We start from the raw sequence: 17,845 nt of genomic DNA, 5'->3' as shown, positions 1-17,845 counted from the left end.
CCTTCATTCACCAACATTATTTTTGAGAAAATGATCTCACCTTAAAGGGGAACTATGCAGTTTTTTTTTAGCTTAATTTACCTTAACTGGACAGCTTAACTGGACAGAGTCACTGGAATGGTTATATGACTTTTTTTTTAGTTGAATGGTGGTCGTCTCGCTCCCCCCCAGCGCCTGTGAGCTGAAAAACCACCCTTGCAACTTTGGGCCGGCGAGTCAGGAAGTATCGCGTGGTATCAGGTCTCACGATGTAACAAATTGCTTCACGGCACTGCACACATACGCCCATTCAGGAACCGGCTAACAAGAGTTTTTCACATTGTCATGGCTGAAGAAAAAGAAGCAGAAAAGCTAGGAAAGCATTGTCGGAGGAATAGAGAAAGAGGAAACGGCAGACTGACCGAGCGAGGAGTCAGACACAAGTAAACATAGGAGCTGCAGGGGGAGCTCTATAAAGAAACCTGCGAGCAAAAAGTGAGAAAACAGAGAAGAAATAGCCAAAACTGCATAGCGCCTCTTTAAATACTAATGATAAAAATATACATGACATTTCAGAGACAACATGGTAGACATAGCATAAAAAATCTAAAAGCATTATGGTGTGTGTGTGTGTGTGTGTGTGTGTGTGTGTGTGTGTGTGTGTGTGTGTGTGTGTGTGTGGGTGCGTGCGTGCGTATATCCATGTCACAATATTTTGTTTTTAAGATGCAAGTTGTCATCTTCTCACTCTTTATCAGTAATCGTCACTGACAGCGAAACTGGCTTTAACTGTACTCTTCATGAAAAGATGGAGTGATGAGTGACAACAGAGCGGGAATACAGAGATTATGACACAGAGATATCCACCACAGTCTTTTTACTTTTTAAGTGGATTATCTTAAAGTTTTGGTGTCTTAAAGGATGGTGGCTAACTGGAGAGAAGAGTCCAGTATGTGTGTGTGCTTAAACGTGTGTGACCGATAGTATCCATCACTAAAAATAGTGGCTTAAATCTGTTCAGAGTGTGTTTATATTCAAGCTCCACGAGCTTCTTTTTTCATGTAATGGCTATTTTCAGAAAAATAACAGCATACAAGCAAAATCTAAAAAGGGCATCCACTTGTGCAGTTACAGGATCAATAATGTCTGTGTGCATTAATGCGTGAACAGGACATGAGGATGTACAGGAAAAGGTACAGTATATGTACAGTATGTCCTGAATGTATATGTATGACATTAGATCAGTCGATGGAGTCACTCTGCAGAGAGGGTTTGGAGAGTTACGGTAATATTAGTTGTAACTGATCACTGAGTGTGTTCTGATCTGACTGATTTTAATGGAGTAGATTGATTGTTACAGGACATTAGCAAAGTCTCATCTCAATGTGGCTGTAATGTGATGGGAGAATACTGATGAGACCACAGATCTCGGGCACATCGCTGTGACGTAACATGTTAGAGAGTAATAAAGAGACCTGGGAGAAGTAACCTGAAGGTTACTTATGGAATATATACATATCATATAGTTGATCAAGTTTATAAGTTTTCCCCAAGAGCAGAAATTTCTCCGCCACAGAAAAACAGGAATCATTTTCTAAATAAATAGATTCATTTAATAAATAATATTTATTATATAAAATTTTGCAATTTCTAATAATTGCACCCCAAAATTTGCATCAACAAGTTTTGTCTTGTTTAATTTTCTAAATCCTGTCTGCACATTAGCAGAGAAAAAGGATTGTTTAGAGAAACTCTCGGAGTAAGTCTCGGATTGAGCTCTGCCTGAGAATCTGAATTCAGGGCAACAATGCCCCCCGGTAACTTAAGGCATTTACAGTCATGTACTGTAAGATGGTTAGGTTGTTTATTTCTACCCCCTAATATGACCTACAGGAAAGTTTTCCGTCCCTATATTCAAACAAGAGAACAAAAGGCTTGGGGTTTTTATACACGTCATTAACAATGTGAAACTGTCAACAGTTTGGTTGGGTTCAAGCACAAAAAACTACTTGGTTATGTTTAAAAAAATATCATGGTTTGGGTTAAAATCAGATGTTGCTTGACTTACGGTTATTTCTGTTTGTTGGAAATGGACGTTTACTTTTATTTGCAAACAGGACACGGAAGTCCTGTGTTAGTACCACCCCAACCTGCCTCGTTGCGGGAAATTAACTTATTTCCCATCATAATTATTATGGCCACCAGAGGGCGGCGCAACTATAAATGTAAATATGAGTGATAATCAAATTTAAAACTAGGGTTATAATTGCTGCTTAAACAAACGACTTATGTGGTCGTTTTTCAGTAGAGGACAGTCTGGTGTGTTGAGCTGCGATTACACTTGGAATGGACTCAGCATAGACTGGACCATTTTATGGAGGGAATAGTGACTATATTTGCAAACTGGTGAATGATGTGAGAACGGGTTGAATTTGTGGTCATTCTTGCGACTGAAAGCTCACAAATTCCTGGAGGACTGATTACAGAAATTTAAAGAATTGTGTCATGTTTGAAGGATGCAAGATCAGTAACGAGCACATTTTTCCGATGTCTCCTAAAAATGACGTTCCCATACAACGAAACTGCATTCTTCAGGACGTTTCGAGGGAGATGCATTTTGAGCCGGTTTACGTTTGTTTCTGATGTATCACAACTACGGTTTCTAATCAAGTCTGGGTAGAGAGGAGGTGAAATTAGATGGGTGCAGGGGGAGACAGGGTTGCTGATGTATTATAAGTGACTTCTTTGTGGTAGTTGGAGAGACATGCAAACAACCTTTTAAATTTTGGTGAAACTCACAACAACTTGAAGATACATGGATCTATGTGGATGTAATGACACCATGAAGGTATTGACTACTGGTACTGTATATGGAAACTGATCCAGGCTGCCATTAATTAACAAGCCTGCACCTGTTCATTCATATCACTGATTTAGACTTCATCGTTCAGAGCCACCACGAGCTATTTCTATCAATCCATCCCACCCTGCGAGTCCTAATCTTTGAACCAGCTGCACGGCCAACTTCACTCTTTCAAAGGCAGCCGCAGAAACTCTCCTGAAGCTCAGCCAACGCTCCATAAACACTACATAGCCCGGAGACAGGTGCAGTTTTTGTTGCAGATTAAAAGTCCAAATCAGCAAGTTGTTTGAGCGGCGAGCCAAGAGAGGAGTGCGTGGAGGCCCGAGGCTCTGCGCGGCAATGAGTCAGAGAGGGGATGAGGAGCAGAGAGAGAGACTGGAGGAGAGGAAGACAAACGATATGGTTTGGGAGGGGGGAGAGAGGAGAAAGAGAGAGAATTAGGGCTGGGTTTAGGTAAGAGGGGGCAGAGAGATTGAATTAATAAGAAGACTGAAAGGACAAAGAATCGAAAACTGAAGAAGAAAGAAGAGAGAAAGTGATTTGCATCTTTGCAGAAGAAGAACAGAGATCGTTTTGAGTCTTTTTGTTGTGCAATGCAAATGTTCAGAAGGGGACAAATTCACATCATAATCTAATACACACACATGCACAGTGTAGGCCTGTATAAAATGAGTCACAATAAGATGATTAAGATCTGAAGAATGAATGAATATAATATTCTGTTACAAAACAAGGTTGCACAAATAGAGTGTAAGTCATAAATGAGCGGTTTTTTTTAGTCATATTTCTATTTATAATTTATCTTTTTGGTGTTCACCTTCCTTCGACATTTCTCATCTACGATTTCCTACAACCCAAAAATGCACCCGGAAATTCACTGGCCGTGGCTATCTTCATGTCAGAAATACTATGTTTTAAGGTGGATTACTCCTTTACCACTGTCTTGGGAGTCAAATACAAAAGGTCATTCTTTTAAACACTTGCACAAACTCTACACACATACCATTTGTCTACATGAAATACTTCTGGCTGATAAAACAAGCATGATTAAGATATCTGACACTGAAAAAGCTTCATGCCATCACCAATGTCCCTCCAGGAGACACTTTCTGTGACACCGTTACTCCCTGAGATCCTCACACACACAAACACTTTGCAGACGATCAGTGAAACGGCCAAAGCGACTCACTTATCTCTTTGACAGATTGAGTGTGAACGAGCTGCCCCTGGCTGCCGTTGTCAGGTCGGTCATACTTTAGGTTGTGTGTGATGTGTGTACCTTTACATATCTGTGTTTGTTTGTGTGTGTGGTAGAAGGGGCTGAACACATGAGCTTGGTTAGCGAAACACAGGCACCAGTGTTTGAATTATTGATCAAGGGAGTGAATGCCATCAACAGTGGCACAGGGAGCGGAAATGTGTTTATTCAAAGTGATGAGTAAGCCTGTGTGTGTGTGTGTGTGTGTGTGTGTGTGTGTGTGTGTGTGTGTGTGTGTGTGTGTGTGATGATGCTGTCACTCCTTTGCATCCAAACACAACAAGCCCTGAGTCCAGACATGACCATATTGCAGGAAATCTTGCCCGTATGTCGCTCAGCTAAAAGGCCGCTAGTCAAAAACAGCTGACTGGAATTTATCGTAGAGGACACACAGAACACATCACACATATAAACACACAGCTTGAAGATGAGCCACTTTCATGTCTCAGCGAGCACAAACTGACAAAATCAAACCAGTCATTCGGGATGTGGACTGTGAAATGCAGTAGGAAAGGAGTAATCTTCCTAAATTTAAGGTCACATGATAGAAATAGCTTCAAAATAAAGGCAGTGGCATGTGTTCCGTTGTCTCATCACCACAACACCTGATTTTGCAAGTGTGGAATTATGAGATATGTGCAGACTAAATTTAAGAGCCATTAAGCATCAAAGTGGTAAAACTTAATACCGTCAAATGTATCATTATGGCCATGGAGGGGCACAAGTACATCGAAAAAAAAAAATCTTGTTACAAATAACAATACTACATCAAATGTATCAAAATAAAATTCAAAATGTGGTATGAGAAAATGTTTTACATGTAAATACAAGTCATTTGTATTTAGACAATACAAAAATACATTCTATTCAAACTGATATCACATTTTAGGCATTTAGTAGCCTCAATATGAGTCTGACCTTAACCGCCCTACATTGAAGAGGCAATCAGGATATCTTGAAACGGGGAGGCTGTGAATTCAGGGGTGCATACTGGGTGGTTTCTGTCAGTCAAAGTGATTATTGACTGACTAAGTGAACAGCTAATTGAAATGCAACTGGGGGAACTTAGGGGCCAAAACAGTGGAATTGCAAATCCCGGCCTGTCACGTGATGCCCTCTGGCCCATAGACTTAAATATATATAGTCATTGTATATTATAGAGTGTGGTCTAGACCTACTCTAGCTGTAAAGTCTCTTGAGATAACTCTTGTTATGATTTGATACTATAAATAAAATTGAATTGAAAAATGTAATTGAAAATGGCGAAAGACACGTCTGTATATCAGTGACTAACTTATTTTGAGCGTCACAACCCAATGCAGTAGAGTGAGTACATTTCTGAGATCTCCAGCTTCACGAGCAACCGATTGAACGAGTGCAAAAGACACAAAACAAAAAAAGTTAAGGGTTATTTACATTGCTGGTAGTGCATATCACCACACAGCAGCTTTTAGGCATTTTTCTGTTGTTTGCTAGCAGACGGAATTGACGATGAGGTACCTTCACGCAAAACGGGCCCTATCTTGCACGCGGCGCAGCGCAAAGCCAGACGCAAGTGTCTTTGCTAGTATAAGACCGACGCAGTTGTCAATTTCCTGTCGTTTGAATAGCAAATGCACCTGCGCCCAGCCTGGCTTTTAAAGGGAATGGGAGATGACACTCTGATTGGTTTATTGCATGTTACGCCCAAAACACACCTATGAATTAATGAAGCACAACCCTTTTGACCCTTTTTTCCGCCGTCAAACTAGCAAAAGTGGATTTGGACACGCCCTAAACAAACCTGCGCCCTGCGCCGTGCGCTTAGATCGTTAAATTAGGGCCCTACAAGTCAATGGAGAGCGGAGAGTTGTTTTCCACTCGGGTGGGCGTGGCTTTCCTAGTATGACGCGATGCGCTCTGTCTCTATACCAACAACAACCTCAAAAGGAAAAAAAAAAACTTATTCTACTTTGTGTACCCCCTTAAACTGCAGGCCTGCATGGCCTTAGAAATTCTCTGGGTATTGATTTGACTGCATGGACTTGTGATGATTTCTTTCAATCTCTGTTAACCTCTGTTACTCCAAACCCCACCACATACCCCACAGATGTACATACACACCACCACCTCTTTTCACACAAACACATACACACACAGTCCGGCAGGAATAAAAAACACACACACACACACACACACACACACATATTCACACACAGGCAAGCTCTACTCATAGTGAAAACACCCAACCCTAGGATGAGAGGACATACTGTAAATTAAGTGCATGCTTGCGTGTGTGTGTGTGTGTGTGTGTGTGTGTGTGTGTGTGTGTGTGTGTGTGTGTGTGTGTGTGTGTGTGTGTGTTCTGGGAAAGGACAGGGGGGTTCCAGCTGTTCAGGAAAGTCCTCTCAAGGGACCAACTATACACATCTGATCCACAGATGATGTTTGTTACCTCATTCACTAACAGACGGATGCAGTTTTAGAATTAAGCTGTGCAACTACTCCAATGTGAACAAATAATCTCATCCCTTTTTATTATTATTATTTTTCAAGTTGAAGGATGATATGAATAATGTTTGTTGTGGCCCCTGTCTTCCTGATTTATGTGCATGAGGTCAGATAAAGTAATCAGGGCTCGTTTTTCTTTCATTCAAAATGTAACCTTGATTCAACCGTGAGTGTGTATGTGTGTGTTGGTCTCCAGGACACTGACAGACCTGCTGAAGGGTGGTGAGGTGGGCTCGGTGGAAAATGCCACGGCCAGTTCACCCAGCGGAGGGAGAGCTAACGGCGTTTCATCCAGGATGCTGCGCAGCAGGAGTGGTGAGTACTGAGAGAGAGTGTGCACGCACATACACACACAGGTACATTCAGGGTAACATACAATAAACTACCAGTGCTACTATCTGCAGTAGAAAACCTATCTGTGCTGGTGTAAGTGAGAACAGTACAGTGGCATTATGTGTGTCAGTGAGAATCACATTCCCATGCCAAATGACAAAAAAAATGACTGATTGATGTTTCTCTTTTTCTCTATTTGCACTATGGACAGTATCATATGCACATATTGAATTCCACTACATTCATTTTTCATGACAGAAGAGTTGAAAATCCATCTAAACCTGCTCGTCTACTGCAGCGTATCAGTTCCAGCCTGATGTGAGCTGGGATAATCTATCACAGGACTAAAACGTATCATAACGCATCATTTAAATACTTGCATACATATCCAACAGATTTTTTGGGGTCCCAATGGAAAACTTATACTAATTTGTTTTTGGAATGTTTTTTTTTAATTTTCTTTAAGATATTAATTCTTTAATTTCTTTTATTATAAAAAGTTAAATCATCTTTAGCAGAAAGTTTTAAATGTAGTCTTGGTACCATGGATGTATTACAGGAACTGGATACAGTGTTCGAAGCGGAGCCTCATTCATTCCTATGAGAGTTGCTTAGTGGCGCATAAAGCCTTCATGGAGCCAAAAATGACCCGGATGATTGGCACTGCTTCCGCAATGTATGCGGCCCATAGAGCAGCGCACTAGAGACCTCCGCTGGCGAGCCGGCTACTTCCGGTTTACCACTCGCCTAACTGAATGGGGAATAAATGATTTAATTGTGTGGCTCATTCAAGATTTTCCAAAATGTATCGGACCGAATGGATCAAATTCTGCCACCAGACCCGATTGTTTTAAGTTGTCTTTTTAATAATAGCCTGAATGCTATAGGCAGATGTTGGTGAAACCTCATACAAGCCAAAAGCTTTTCACCACCACATGACCCCCTAATACATAATAGGGAGAGGAAGACACAAAAAGTGGCAAGCCAGGGTTTTTATCTGTTGCTATGGAGACTAACTTTGTTATTTAGTTGTACTACACTTTCTGACCCTCTGCGATGAGATGAAAATCTGGGAAACACCAAAGAATTTCTAATAAGGGAAGAAGTTCCACTCTCTCGTTACTTCCGGCTTCTGAACTGGTTGGAGTTCCACCAGAGATCCATATAGGGGGGGCTCACAGGCCAGTGCAGAATGAATGGTGGTCTATGGAGCTATACCCCTCAAAATTTTCTCAGGATATCATTTTTTGTCTAGTAATTTGAATGTTGCATTCGAAAGGGGAGGCTTAGAAAATACACACTGCTGGGTGTTAGATTTTTTTTTTAAAGTGGCTTTTTTGTTCTAAAAAGCCTTTTAAAATGTCAATGACGTCATACACATATACAACGACTCGACCTGTAAGAAAACGAAAGGACATAAGTACTCGTTCATTCAACTTTTGACCTATAATCCATGTTGAACTTGCAAAAACTACAATCAAATCTGAGATTTCTCAACGACAATCAGGCGAAAGAGACACATTTAGCCGTCTAGCTCCATAGAGTCCCATTCATTTAGCACTGGACCGCCATCACCCCCAGTGGAACTCTGGTGGAACTGCAACCAGATTCGGTACAATGGGGCTGAATAGGGAGTGAAAAGGCTTTCCGTAGACGGGCTTTGAAAATACCCAGAGCTTCCAGAAGCAGGAAGCTGTCAATCACCTATTGTGCAGCTTACTCAAAATCTTACACCAATTAAATAAATGAGTTTCTTTTCTGCAAAATAATTTTTGTAGCAGCTGTGAACAACTGCTGGAGCCCCTTTCATTTTGGGTTAGTTTGGTTTTATCGACACAGTTTTTCAGTGCTGCTGGCTGTTGTATGGGCATCTATTTAACATGAAAATGTTTACCATCTACACCCATGATTTTAGTCAGATTCAACGCAGAACAATGTGCAGAGCATTTTAAATGTCTGATACACATTGTTGGCACTGGCTGGTGAGACTTATTTAGGTAGGGCTGAGGGGAGAGGACAAGAGATATCTGTAAATAGAACACATGCTTGTTGCACGTGCAACACCGGCGCACTACAGACACACACACACACACACACACACACACACATACAAGGTTTAATTAGTATGTTAATGCAAGCAGGCTGCACCCCTACAGGCAGCATGTGCCATTTTCTATACATTCTATGTACATGCAGATACAGCAGCCTGCATATAACGCACATCTTGACCAGGTACATGTCACTCTTTAGGGTTAAAAGTAAATAATATGTCATCATATTTTGTACCGTTTGTTCAATTTGGTTTGTGCAAAAGAGCAACTGACTGTGTATGTGTGTCTCCATGTGTATGGATTAGTATGCGTTTTAGCAGGCCTGCATGTGAACATGTGAGTGTGCATGGGTTTGTGTGTGCCAGCGGAGGGAGAGGGGTGGAGTGTTTAATATGAGAGGCTCCCTGCCTAGTCCATCTCTTGCTATGTAGAATTTCACACACTGCTTATGACATGATACGACATGCTGCATGTGGTGGACGCTTTAATCCAGAGTGTTTCATTGATCACAGTCACTTGAAAAGGGCAGCAGATTCACGAGCTGGAACTCACATTAAAGGAATTCTGTTCACAGTGTAACCTGATTGGCTGGTCTGTAACCCTCAGAAACTATGGAACTGCATGGCCTTGCAGTTATCAAACCATAAATATTAATGGACACATATCAGTTGATCTCAGTAGCTAACATGATCTCCGCTGTGTTGAAGTCTTGAAATTAGCTGCTTGTTATGCTGGGTTAGAATAAAAATGTATAGAATCTTGTGTCGTGGCGGCAGGACTGACTACCACAGCTGCTGGTCAAAAGAAAATGCACAGACGGCATGTACAGTGTCTGTCCAGAGAAAATTTGTACTGTAAATTATGTCTGTAAATTTGGTATGGTGCGATTTATGTATCGTGGGAAGTTGGGCGCGTTACTTGAAAAAGTGCTCATTAGCCTACATATTACTCATTTTACATCATTATTTGACTTATACCTATTACTCAATGGCCAAGTAGTTAGTTAGTAATTAGTTACATTACTCATACTCAATCCGTTGTCACTCCCAACATACTGACTCTTGGTCAGTGGCCCCCAGCGTCAGATACCGATGCACAAGGCACCCTTTAACGTCTGTATAGGATTCACCCAGGCCAGACGTCCTAATACTACCGCATGTTCTCCAAGCACTTGTAAAGGAAACCAGCAGAAAAGAAAAAGTAAATGTAGGCGTGGGACATGAGTGAGTCCACTTCGTAATATGAATAGCAAAAGTTAGGGGATTTGGCAGAGAAATGTGTTGATGATGACACCTATTGATGCTAATGAGTTCCATATTCATGCACATTACACCCGCTTCTTCCCAGAAGAGGAAAATGTCTAGCACAATGTTTGTGATCCAAAAAAAACAGATGGCAAAAAAAACGTTGTCCAGCGGGCTGCTTTGTGCCAATAAAACAAAACACAAATCCTCATTGTATCGCGTCTGAGGTATTGTTTGGAAGGTTAAGTTCGAAGTCACAACTTTGCCTGAAGACAGTTGTATAACACGTCACCCGAAAGCTATATACACATTTTTTTGTCATGTGTTTTTGGTCATAACACGGTTTACAGAAAGCTCACAGGTTGACATTTGAAGGTCCACACGTCGGAGCTGCACATCATGAATCACCTCCTTCCGTGAAAAGAGTTGCAGGAATCTCTGTGTTTTATTTGTCTAAGATATCAAGACTGTGAATTTAAGCTGGCACACACTGTATGAGTGTAAATGTAATGCAAAATGTTTCCTAATTGAGCTACAGGACAAAGTGGAACACTACATAGATTGCCTGGGCAAAAAAACAGATGAACAGTATTGGTTTTTCCATAGTAGACAAGATGGCAGACAGAGGCCTTTGGAAAAAGTAATGTGCTCTACACACACAGTAACTGAACACATTTGAACTGATTGGAGGCAAGTGTTAAAAGGCCTGCTGACATTCTCTCTGTGGCATTCACTGTAAAGCCAGACTGTGTAACCTTTGATAAACAGAAACAACAAAATATTCCTCTTACTAAGAATTCATAAGCAAAAATTATAACCATTGCTTTATTCAACACATCCCTTTGGGATTTATGCTCCCTTTACAAAATATGTCCATTTCAAACAATGTAACCGTCACTGCCCACATACTACCATGGCTCCTTTACGTTGGCATGGATGTTAAGCAATACATCTACTAGAGGGGGCACGAGAAACTCGGTCTCTCACGGACCACTTTTCTTGCTAGACGCTAAATGTGCGTCGAAAGTTTTGACTATGTTGATCATAATTTCCCTCTTTTGTTTTCCTGTAAAACTTTTTTGAAGACTATCTTGAACTTGGAGGATATGACAAAAATGTATCCAATCAAATATGATTTGAGATAACTAGCTAACCACGCAGACATATTACATTTGGAAATATGTTACAATAGTAAAGATGCTCTAACTTCCATTTCATCCATTCTGACTTTAACTGTTACGAATGCCAAAAAGTCAAAAACCTTTAAAGTCAGACAGGTTTTGAGATTTACATGACATCAGCAGCTATGTTAAGATTCTCCAACAAACATGACTCATTGCAGAAAGAAAGCTTGAAGCAAAAAGTGATGACCTAATTTATCAAAGACAACTGCAGAAGCAGCTTGACCCAGTAACAAATCACTCTTTGTAAAACTAATTTCAATGTTTCTTTCTTTTTTAGCCCAGCTGTCAGAAGAGTTGTTTTTTGAGCACTCCAAAATGTTTTCCTGCAATCTCAACTCTTCCCTAGGGGTCATGAGAGGCAAAGTACTTTTTTCATGTAAATAATGATCTAGTTTGAATCTTTGCTCCCCGGCTCGTGTCACGTTGATTATTCTGACAAAAGGCATGTGTACGACCAACTCAGCAGATTGCGCAGATGCGAGGATTGTTGAGTGTATAGGGCTGGCAGAGGGTTGTGTTTGTCTGCTCTGACTCTGCTGCAGGAAATGATGATGCACACATTTTTTACATATGAACTCACTGATGACGGACAGGGTACACGCTCTGCTTGCTCGCTTTCTTCTCTGCACTGAAGTCTGCTTATTTGTACCGTCGCTGTCTCTCAAACACGCACGGGACGTTCATACTTCATCTCGGTGATGACAGACCCCACGCAATGCACTCTCTCCTGTATCACTTTGCCCACGGCATTTAAGATTCTTTTATGTATCGTTTCATACACAAATACACACGCGTGGATGCACATTTATGCACACAAAACACACACAGTTTGCACAAAACACGTGTTGACCTTAATGCTTTTCTTTGTGTTTCACGGTCATGAGCATTTACAATAGCATGCCAGTGCAAACAGAAGGCAGATGGTATGTAAGTGTGTGTGTGTGTGTGTGTGTGTGTGTGTGTGTGTGTGTGAGAGAGAGAAAGAAATCCCATTACATCCAAAAACTTGAACTCCTAAAAACTTAAACTGCTCTTAAGTTGCTGACCTGAAAAATGAATCTAAATGTCTCACCATCATTAGTGCTTCTGCTAAAACTTCAATTAACTACTACCAGACGAGCTGGGGAGTCAAAATATCCAGCACAGTGTATAATAACACTATTATTTTATTAATACCCTAGTACTTCGCATGCTGAGAAATATATATCTTTCATCTAAAACAAAAATGTTTCATGTCTGCATTGCTGCATTACTTTATCATTTATTATTAAGTAGCCAACAGTCTGCCACAATCAGAAAACTAGTTGTCTTATTCTTTTCTCATTTTTTTACTACCTCTTATTAAGAAAAGATGGCCACCTTTAGAGAGCATCACTGAGTTGCGGAGATATTGGCTGATTTGGCGTATTCATATATAAATTAATTTGACATAGAATTCCATTTAGTTTCTTCCGCTGTTCTGTTTACGTTACATACTTAACCTACCTAGTCACGTACATAACGTCCTTCACTTACGTACCTAACAAACATCATTATTTAAACCCAACCCATCATCCCTAACTAAACCTAACCAAGTAGTTTGGTTTTAATTCACCGTTAACCATGTTTAAAACTGCAATCATTTCACAACATGCAGCGGTTGCTGGCAAATACTCACCCTCGAAATGTAATTGAGAATGCTTTTTCGTTGTCTGGGAATGTAAGTTTTTAGGAGACAGGCTTGGCTGATTAGACCTGCTAAGGTCGGATGGTGGGATTTATGTGAGGTCCTCATGTACTTCATATATGTCCCACCACAACAAAACTCACAGAAGAGCATCTAAAGTCCAGAAACAATGATTTTTTTTTATCTTGTGGCACACAATAATAACTTGTGTGCAGTGTTTTGCCTAGATTTGTAGAAGACTTAAGTGCAAGTATTTGGCGGGGGGGTTTAGAGCTCTTCCCTCAAGAAAATGTGACGTGATGCATAGTCCAAAATGCAATTTCACAACATTTTGGACGATTGTTTTTAACATATCTGTCTAAAATGTTGGAAAAGCTAGAACAGATAATAAAGGAATAACACTCAACACATTTTTAAAACTAAACTAAAAGATCCACTGGGGACCAACTACAATCATTAGAGCTGAGCAACGTACTGTCATTTAGTTAGTTTTGATACTCACATGCTTCATTTTACATTCATTTGGCTTAGGTAGTGCCCCCAAAACGGCTTGGGTGCTGCACCTAAGCCTTATTATGGTAGGGAAAACCCTGGTGTGTACAAATTATTATCTTGTTTTCATAAGAACAAATCACCTTTCGGGGCCATTTTACATAGCGAGTACTTTTTATAGTGGAAGTACATTTTGCTGGCAGTACTTTTACTCAAGGAGGATTTTGAATGCAGAGCTTTGACTTGTATTTTTACACACATACATCTTACACACACACGTGATGTGACCACTTTCACTGTGGATCAAGTCGTTCTCTTTGTCACTCAGATCTCTCGGCTTGTTTCCACTCTCCTGAATCGTTTAGACGGGTGATACAAAGGAAGCCTGATCTTCGCCGTTGTAGCCTACACCTTAATCAACTGCTGCCTGCTATTCCCACTGAGAGAAAAGACATTACTTAACTTATTAAGCAGCGGTCCTGCCCTCTTGTTCTGTGCTTAAAAGATCCCGATGCCAGACGTTCACTTGGTGGTGCTTAATGGAGACATTCATTTGTGCAACAATGCTGGAGTTTTAACATCCACAACCCCAAACCAGAATCCCTCCTAATTCCCTCATTTCCTGTTTTATGTATTGGCTTGCACACGCACACATACTTACTCCATTACGCAATTGCTGAAACCTTGTACCCGAAAAAGAAGGTTTGGCCAAGCAGATGGACTCATTAATTGGTCACGTTTGTATTTCTGCGTGGGTGAGTGCATGTGCACATGGGCGTGAGGACATCAGCATGGGCATCGTGTGTACCAATTTTACCCTGTAAAGTTGATTAATGGAGTGTGTGGCTAGTCTGTGGCTCAAACTTGTAAAAAAAAGTTGACTTGACTTTTGGAGAAAATCTAAGCAATTTTTCTTATTTTGTCTCGAAGCGCAATGCCGAATTCTGTGGGAGCCTGAGTACAGCTAACGTCCGTGCTGGCTATTCTGTTAATGAAGGACGAACATTTGCCAGCAATCTCAAAAACACTGGAAAAACAGGACTTGATACAAGCCTGGGAGAAAGATTCTGTAGAAATGCTATGAGAAAAATTATATAAAATGTATAAAGACTTCTGAGATCTGAGCTTCTCATGACAACCAGTGAATATACAGTACCAGTGTGTGTGTGTGTCTAAAACGGTCTTTTAACAACATCATGGCTGCAAAAATGATGACGATGATAAAAAGGTAACAGATGATGATGAAGATAGTGGTAATGATGATGATGATAAAAAGGTAACAGATGATGATGAAGATAGTGGTAATGATGATGATGACAGTATAAAAAGGGCGTTTTCCTCATAATCCGCTAATCTGGCACATGCTGAGGTCAGCAGCACTGAATTACACACACACACACACACACACACACACACACCACGATGCACATTACAACATGTGAAACATCCTCCTAGCTAATCAGCTTACAGCATTTTGATAAGTGTGTGTGTGTGTGTGTGTGTGTGTGTGTGTGTGTGTGTGTGTGTGTGTGTGATTAAGGTAGATGCTTGTTGTAAGTGTGAATGTTGTTACTGTAAAGACTAACTCCTGACATTTCTCCACCCCTCTGGCATCAGTATCATTTTCTAACTTATTCCACCAGAGCATCCTGCCATCCTCCACATTTCTCTCTCTCTCTCTCTCTCTCTCTGTTTCACCAGCACTCTGTCTCTCTGCTTCATCTAAACACACTCTGTGTGTCTGTTTAATGTGTGTGTGAAGTGATTAGTATTCGTGTACACCTCTTTCTTAGCACTGACAGTCACAGATGTGATTAAATCTTCTGTCTCTGATGCTGTGCTTCTGCCAGTGCCACACACGTGCACACACACACACACACACACACACACACACACTTATGCACTAATAGACTTGCGTTGGCATGTCAAATTAGATTGGCGAGCATACAGATGGTATCGCCAAATGGCGTATGAATAACACATCAATAAGAAGCGAGAAAGCACATGTAGGGATGAGGTCGTGGTGGATGGATGGGTCAAACAAACACATGACTTTCACCCAGGAGACCGCTGTTCGTGTCTCATGTTTAACTGTTTAAAATGCGTAGACATGACTATCAAATTGTCCTTAAGAGTGGTGTCCTATTTATTCAATCTTCCCATGAGATCATGTTGGAGCAGATCAATACGCTTTACTGTCAATTTCACAGTGTGTGTGTGTGTGTGTGTGTGTGTGTGTGTGTGGGGACATTCGTGAGCGCTACATGTGTGCCCATCCATCCCTGAGGCTGACATCAAGTGCGCTGGCTGCATCAGTGGACTTCATTAATGTTAATAGCCAGAGCTTCACTCTCTCAGCTAGTTTTTTGTTCCATTGTTCATTAACCTCACTTCATTTAGCATGGGACTGGCTGGCCGTCAGGGATGGGGCCTCAGGTAAAAGGGAGATGCTTTTAAACTCGTGTTAATCCAGGATTTATGTGATGCTTCCACAGCACACATTCCCAGAGAGAGAGATTCCCAGTACAACCAGTAATCCCAGACTCCCAAAGCTGAAGAGATCATTTTCAGACACAGACGCTTAATGATAGCCAGCAGCTTCGATGGCCAACTGCCAGCTTGGTGTTTAAGGGCCTCTGAAGGTGTCAGTATGCTTTAAACAAGTTTTGAGGGCGTCGCATCTACTAATCTACACCCACTTCATGCAGCAATTGGCTAGGTATGCGAAAATTGAGAAAGTATACAGGGATTGAACTTCTTTCTCAAGATATCTTTCTTCATTCTTCACACAGTTATATCTGCTGCTCTTTGCATGTCCAAACGATTGCAACACTATAGAGCTGCAAAGATTAATCGATTACTTGTCAACTAATTCATTCACCAACTATTTTGATAATTGATTAATCGGTTCGATTCATTTTTTATGAAAAAAAAAAAAGTCAAAATTTACTGACTCTAGCTTGTTAAATGTGAATATCTTCTAGTTTCTTTATCCTCTGTGACAGTAAACTGAATATCTTTGAGTTGTGGACAAAACAAGACATTTGAGCACGTCATCTTGGGCTTTGAAAAACACCGGAAAATCAACAGATTAATCGACAATGAAAATATTTTTACCTTTATGTTCCAATGTGTTTGTATGACACTCCATCAAACCCAGTTCGTTGCGGTCATACACCAGCCTTTAGCCTGTCAGCTTTCTTGCAACGTACCACATCTATGTTCACTGTAACCTTATCATCACTCTTTATAGATGATGGGACAGTTTGACAATTGTCCAAAACCCTTTATTCCGTTAAGTGATGATGTTTCTGATCGTCCAATGAAATGCTGGATTCCTGACCAGGCAAAGCAGGCAGCTGCACCCGGGGCCCCAACACCTTTATATAGTTTATATTATGCTCACATGCTTCATATTCCCAATTAAATGTGTGTGATCGAATTGCCGCAAATCAACCGGCACCCTTTTTCAGCATGCAGTATTCCAACATACTATGGGAGTACTGGTTTGATAAGGGGCTGTAAGTGAATTACAATGAATCTGCCATGTGTAGTCTGCTGTACATGCCGGCTACTTGAAGGTGACGGTGCTTACAGACTGCACTGAGTGGTTGGAACTGTTAGTTAGTCCTGTAGTGCCCCTCAGTACATTAAGGCTACAGGGCTACCTAAAGGGTTAATCCAGCCTTGATTCAATGCCACCATTTCTTAAATGTATTTATTTGCATATGGTAACTACAGTATGGTTACACATCTTTAAAACACTAAGAAAGGTTGTGGTTATAGTTGAAAAAAACCAAATGAAATATACAGTATATCGTTGCTGTCAGGTACAAACCTTGTATGTCCAAAAGTGTTGTTTTTCCTGAATTGAAAACATAATTTTGAGCTATTTACCTCAGATGAAGTCAGACAAAGTCCCCTGTCACGGTTTAAATATTTGTAAAACCCACTAACAGACATAAAGGCTGACCAATAGCATTGATTTATGAAAGAGAATTTAAAGCTACTGTATAGTGCGTAGCTTCTGTCTCCCCAATGAGGAATTCGAAGTAATGACAACAACACTGTCGTTGCATCCACATGATGCAAGCCTGCCGGGATCACGCACCACCCCCACGCCCTCCTCAACGCAGTTACTTGTAGCCAAGGAGGACACAGAGGATTAAAAAAAAACATGATGGACTCTTTAGAAGAGGTAATTGTCTTCACTCGAGCTGCAGCGCGCGAAAGTCGCCGGACGACACCATTTTCTGAACATGGCCATACTGAGAAATACAGAGAG

The 17,845-nt window shown here is 40.9% G+C and overlaps 1 protein-coding gene across 1 annotated transcript in view; it reads left to right on the top strand.

Moving 5' to 3' along the window:
* Positions 1–17,845, top strand: part of shisa8b (shisa family member 8b) — a 33,263-nt gene that overhangs the window by 8,380 nt on the left and 7,038 nt on the right. The window contains exon 2 of the mRNA XM_078279436.1: positions 6,787–6,905. Within this exon, the coding sequence (XP_078135562.1) occupies positions 6,787–6,905 (119 nt within the window). The remainder of the gene's footprint in view (positions 1–6,786; positions 6,906–17,845) is intronic.

The sequence above is a fragment of the Sander vitreus genome, chromosome 21 (assembly GCF_031162955.1).
Source record: "Sander vitreus isolate 19-12246 chromosome 21, sanVit1, whole genome shotgun sequence".
Taxonomy (NCBI): Eukaryota; Metazoa; Chordata; class Actinopteri; order Perciformes; family Percidae; genus Sander; species Sander vitreus.
Note: the sequence above shows the minus strand (reverse complement) of the source record. Positions and strands in the feature narration are given on the sequence as shown.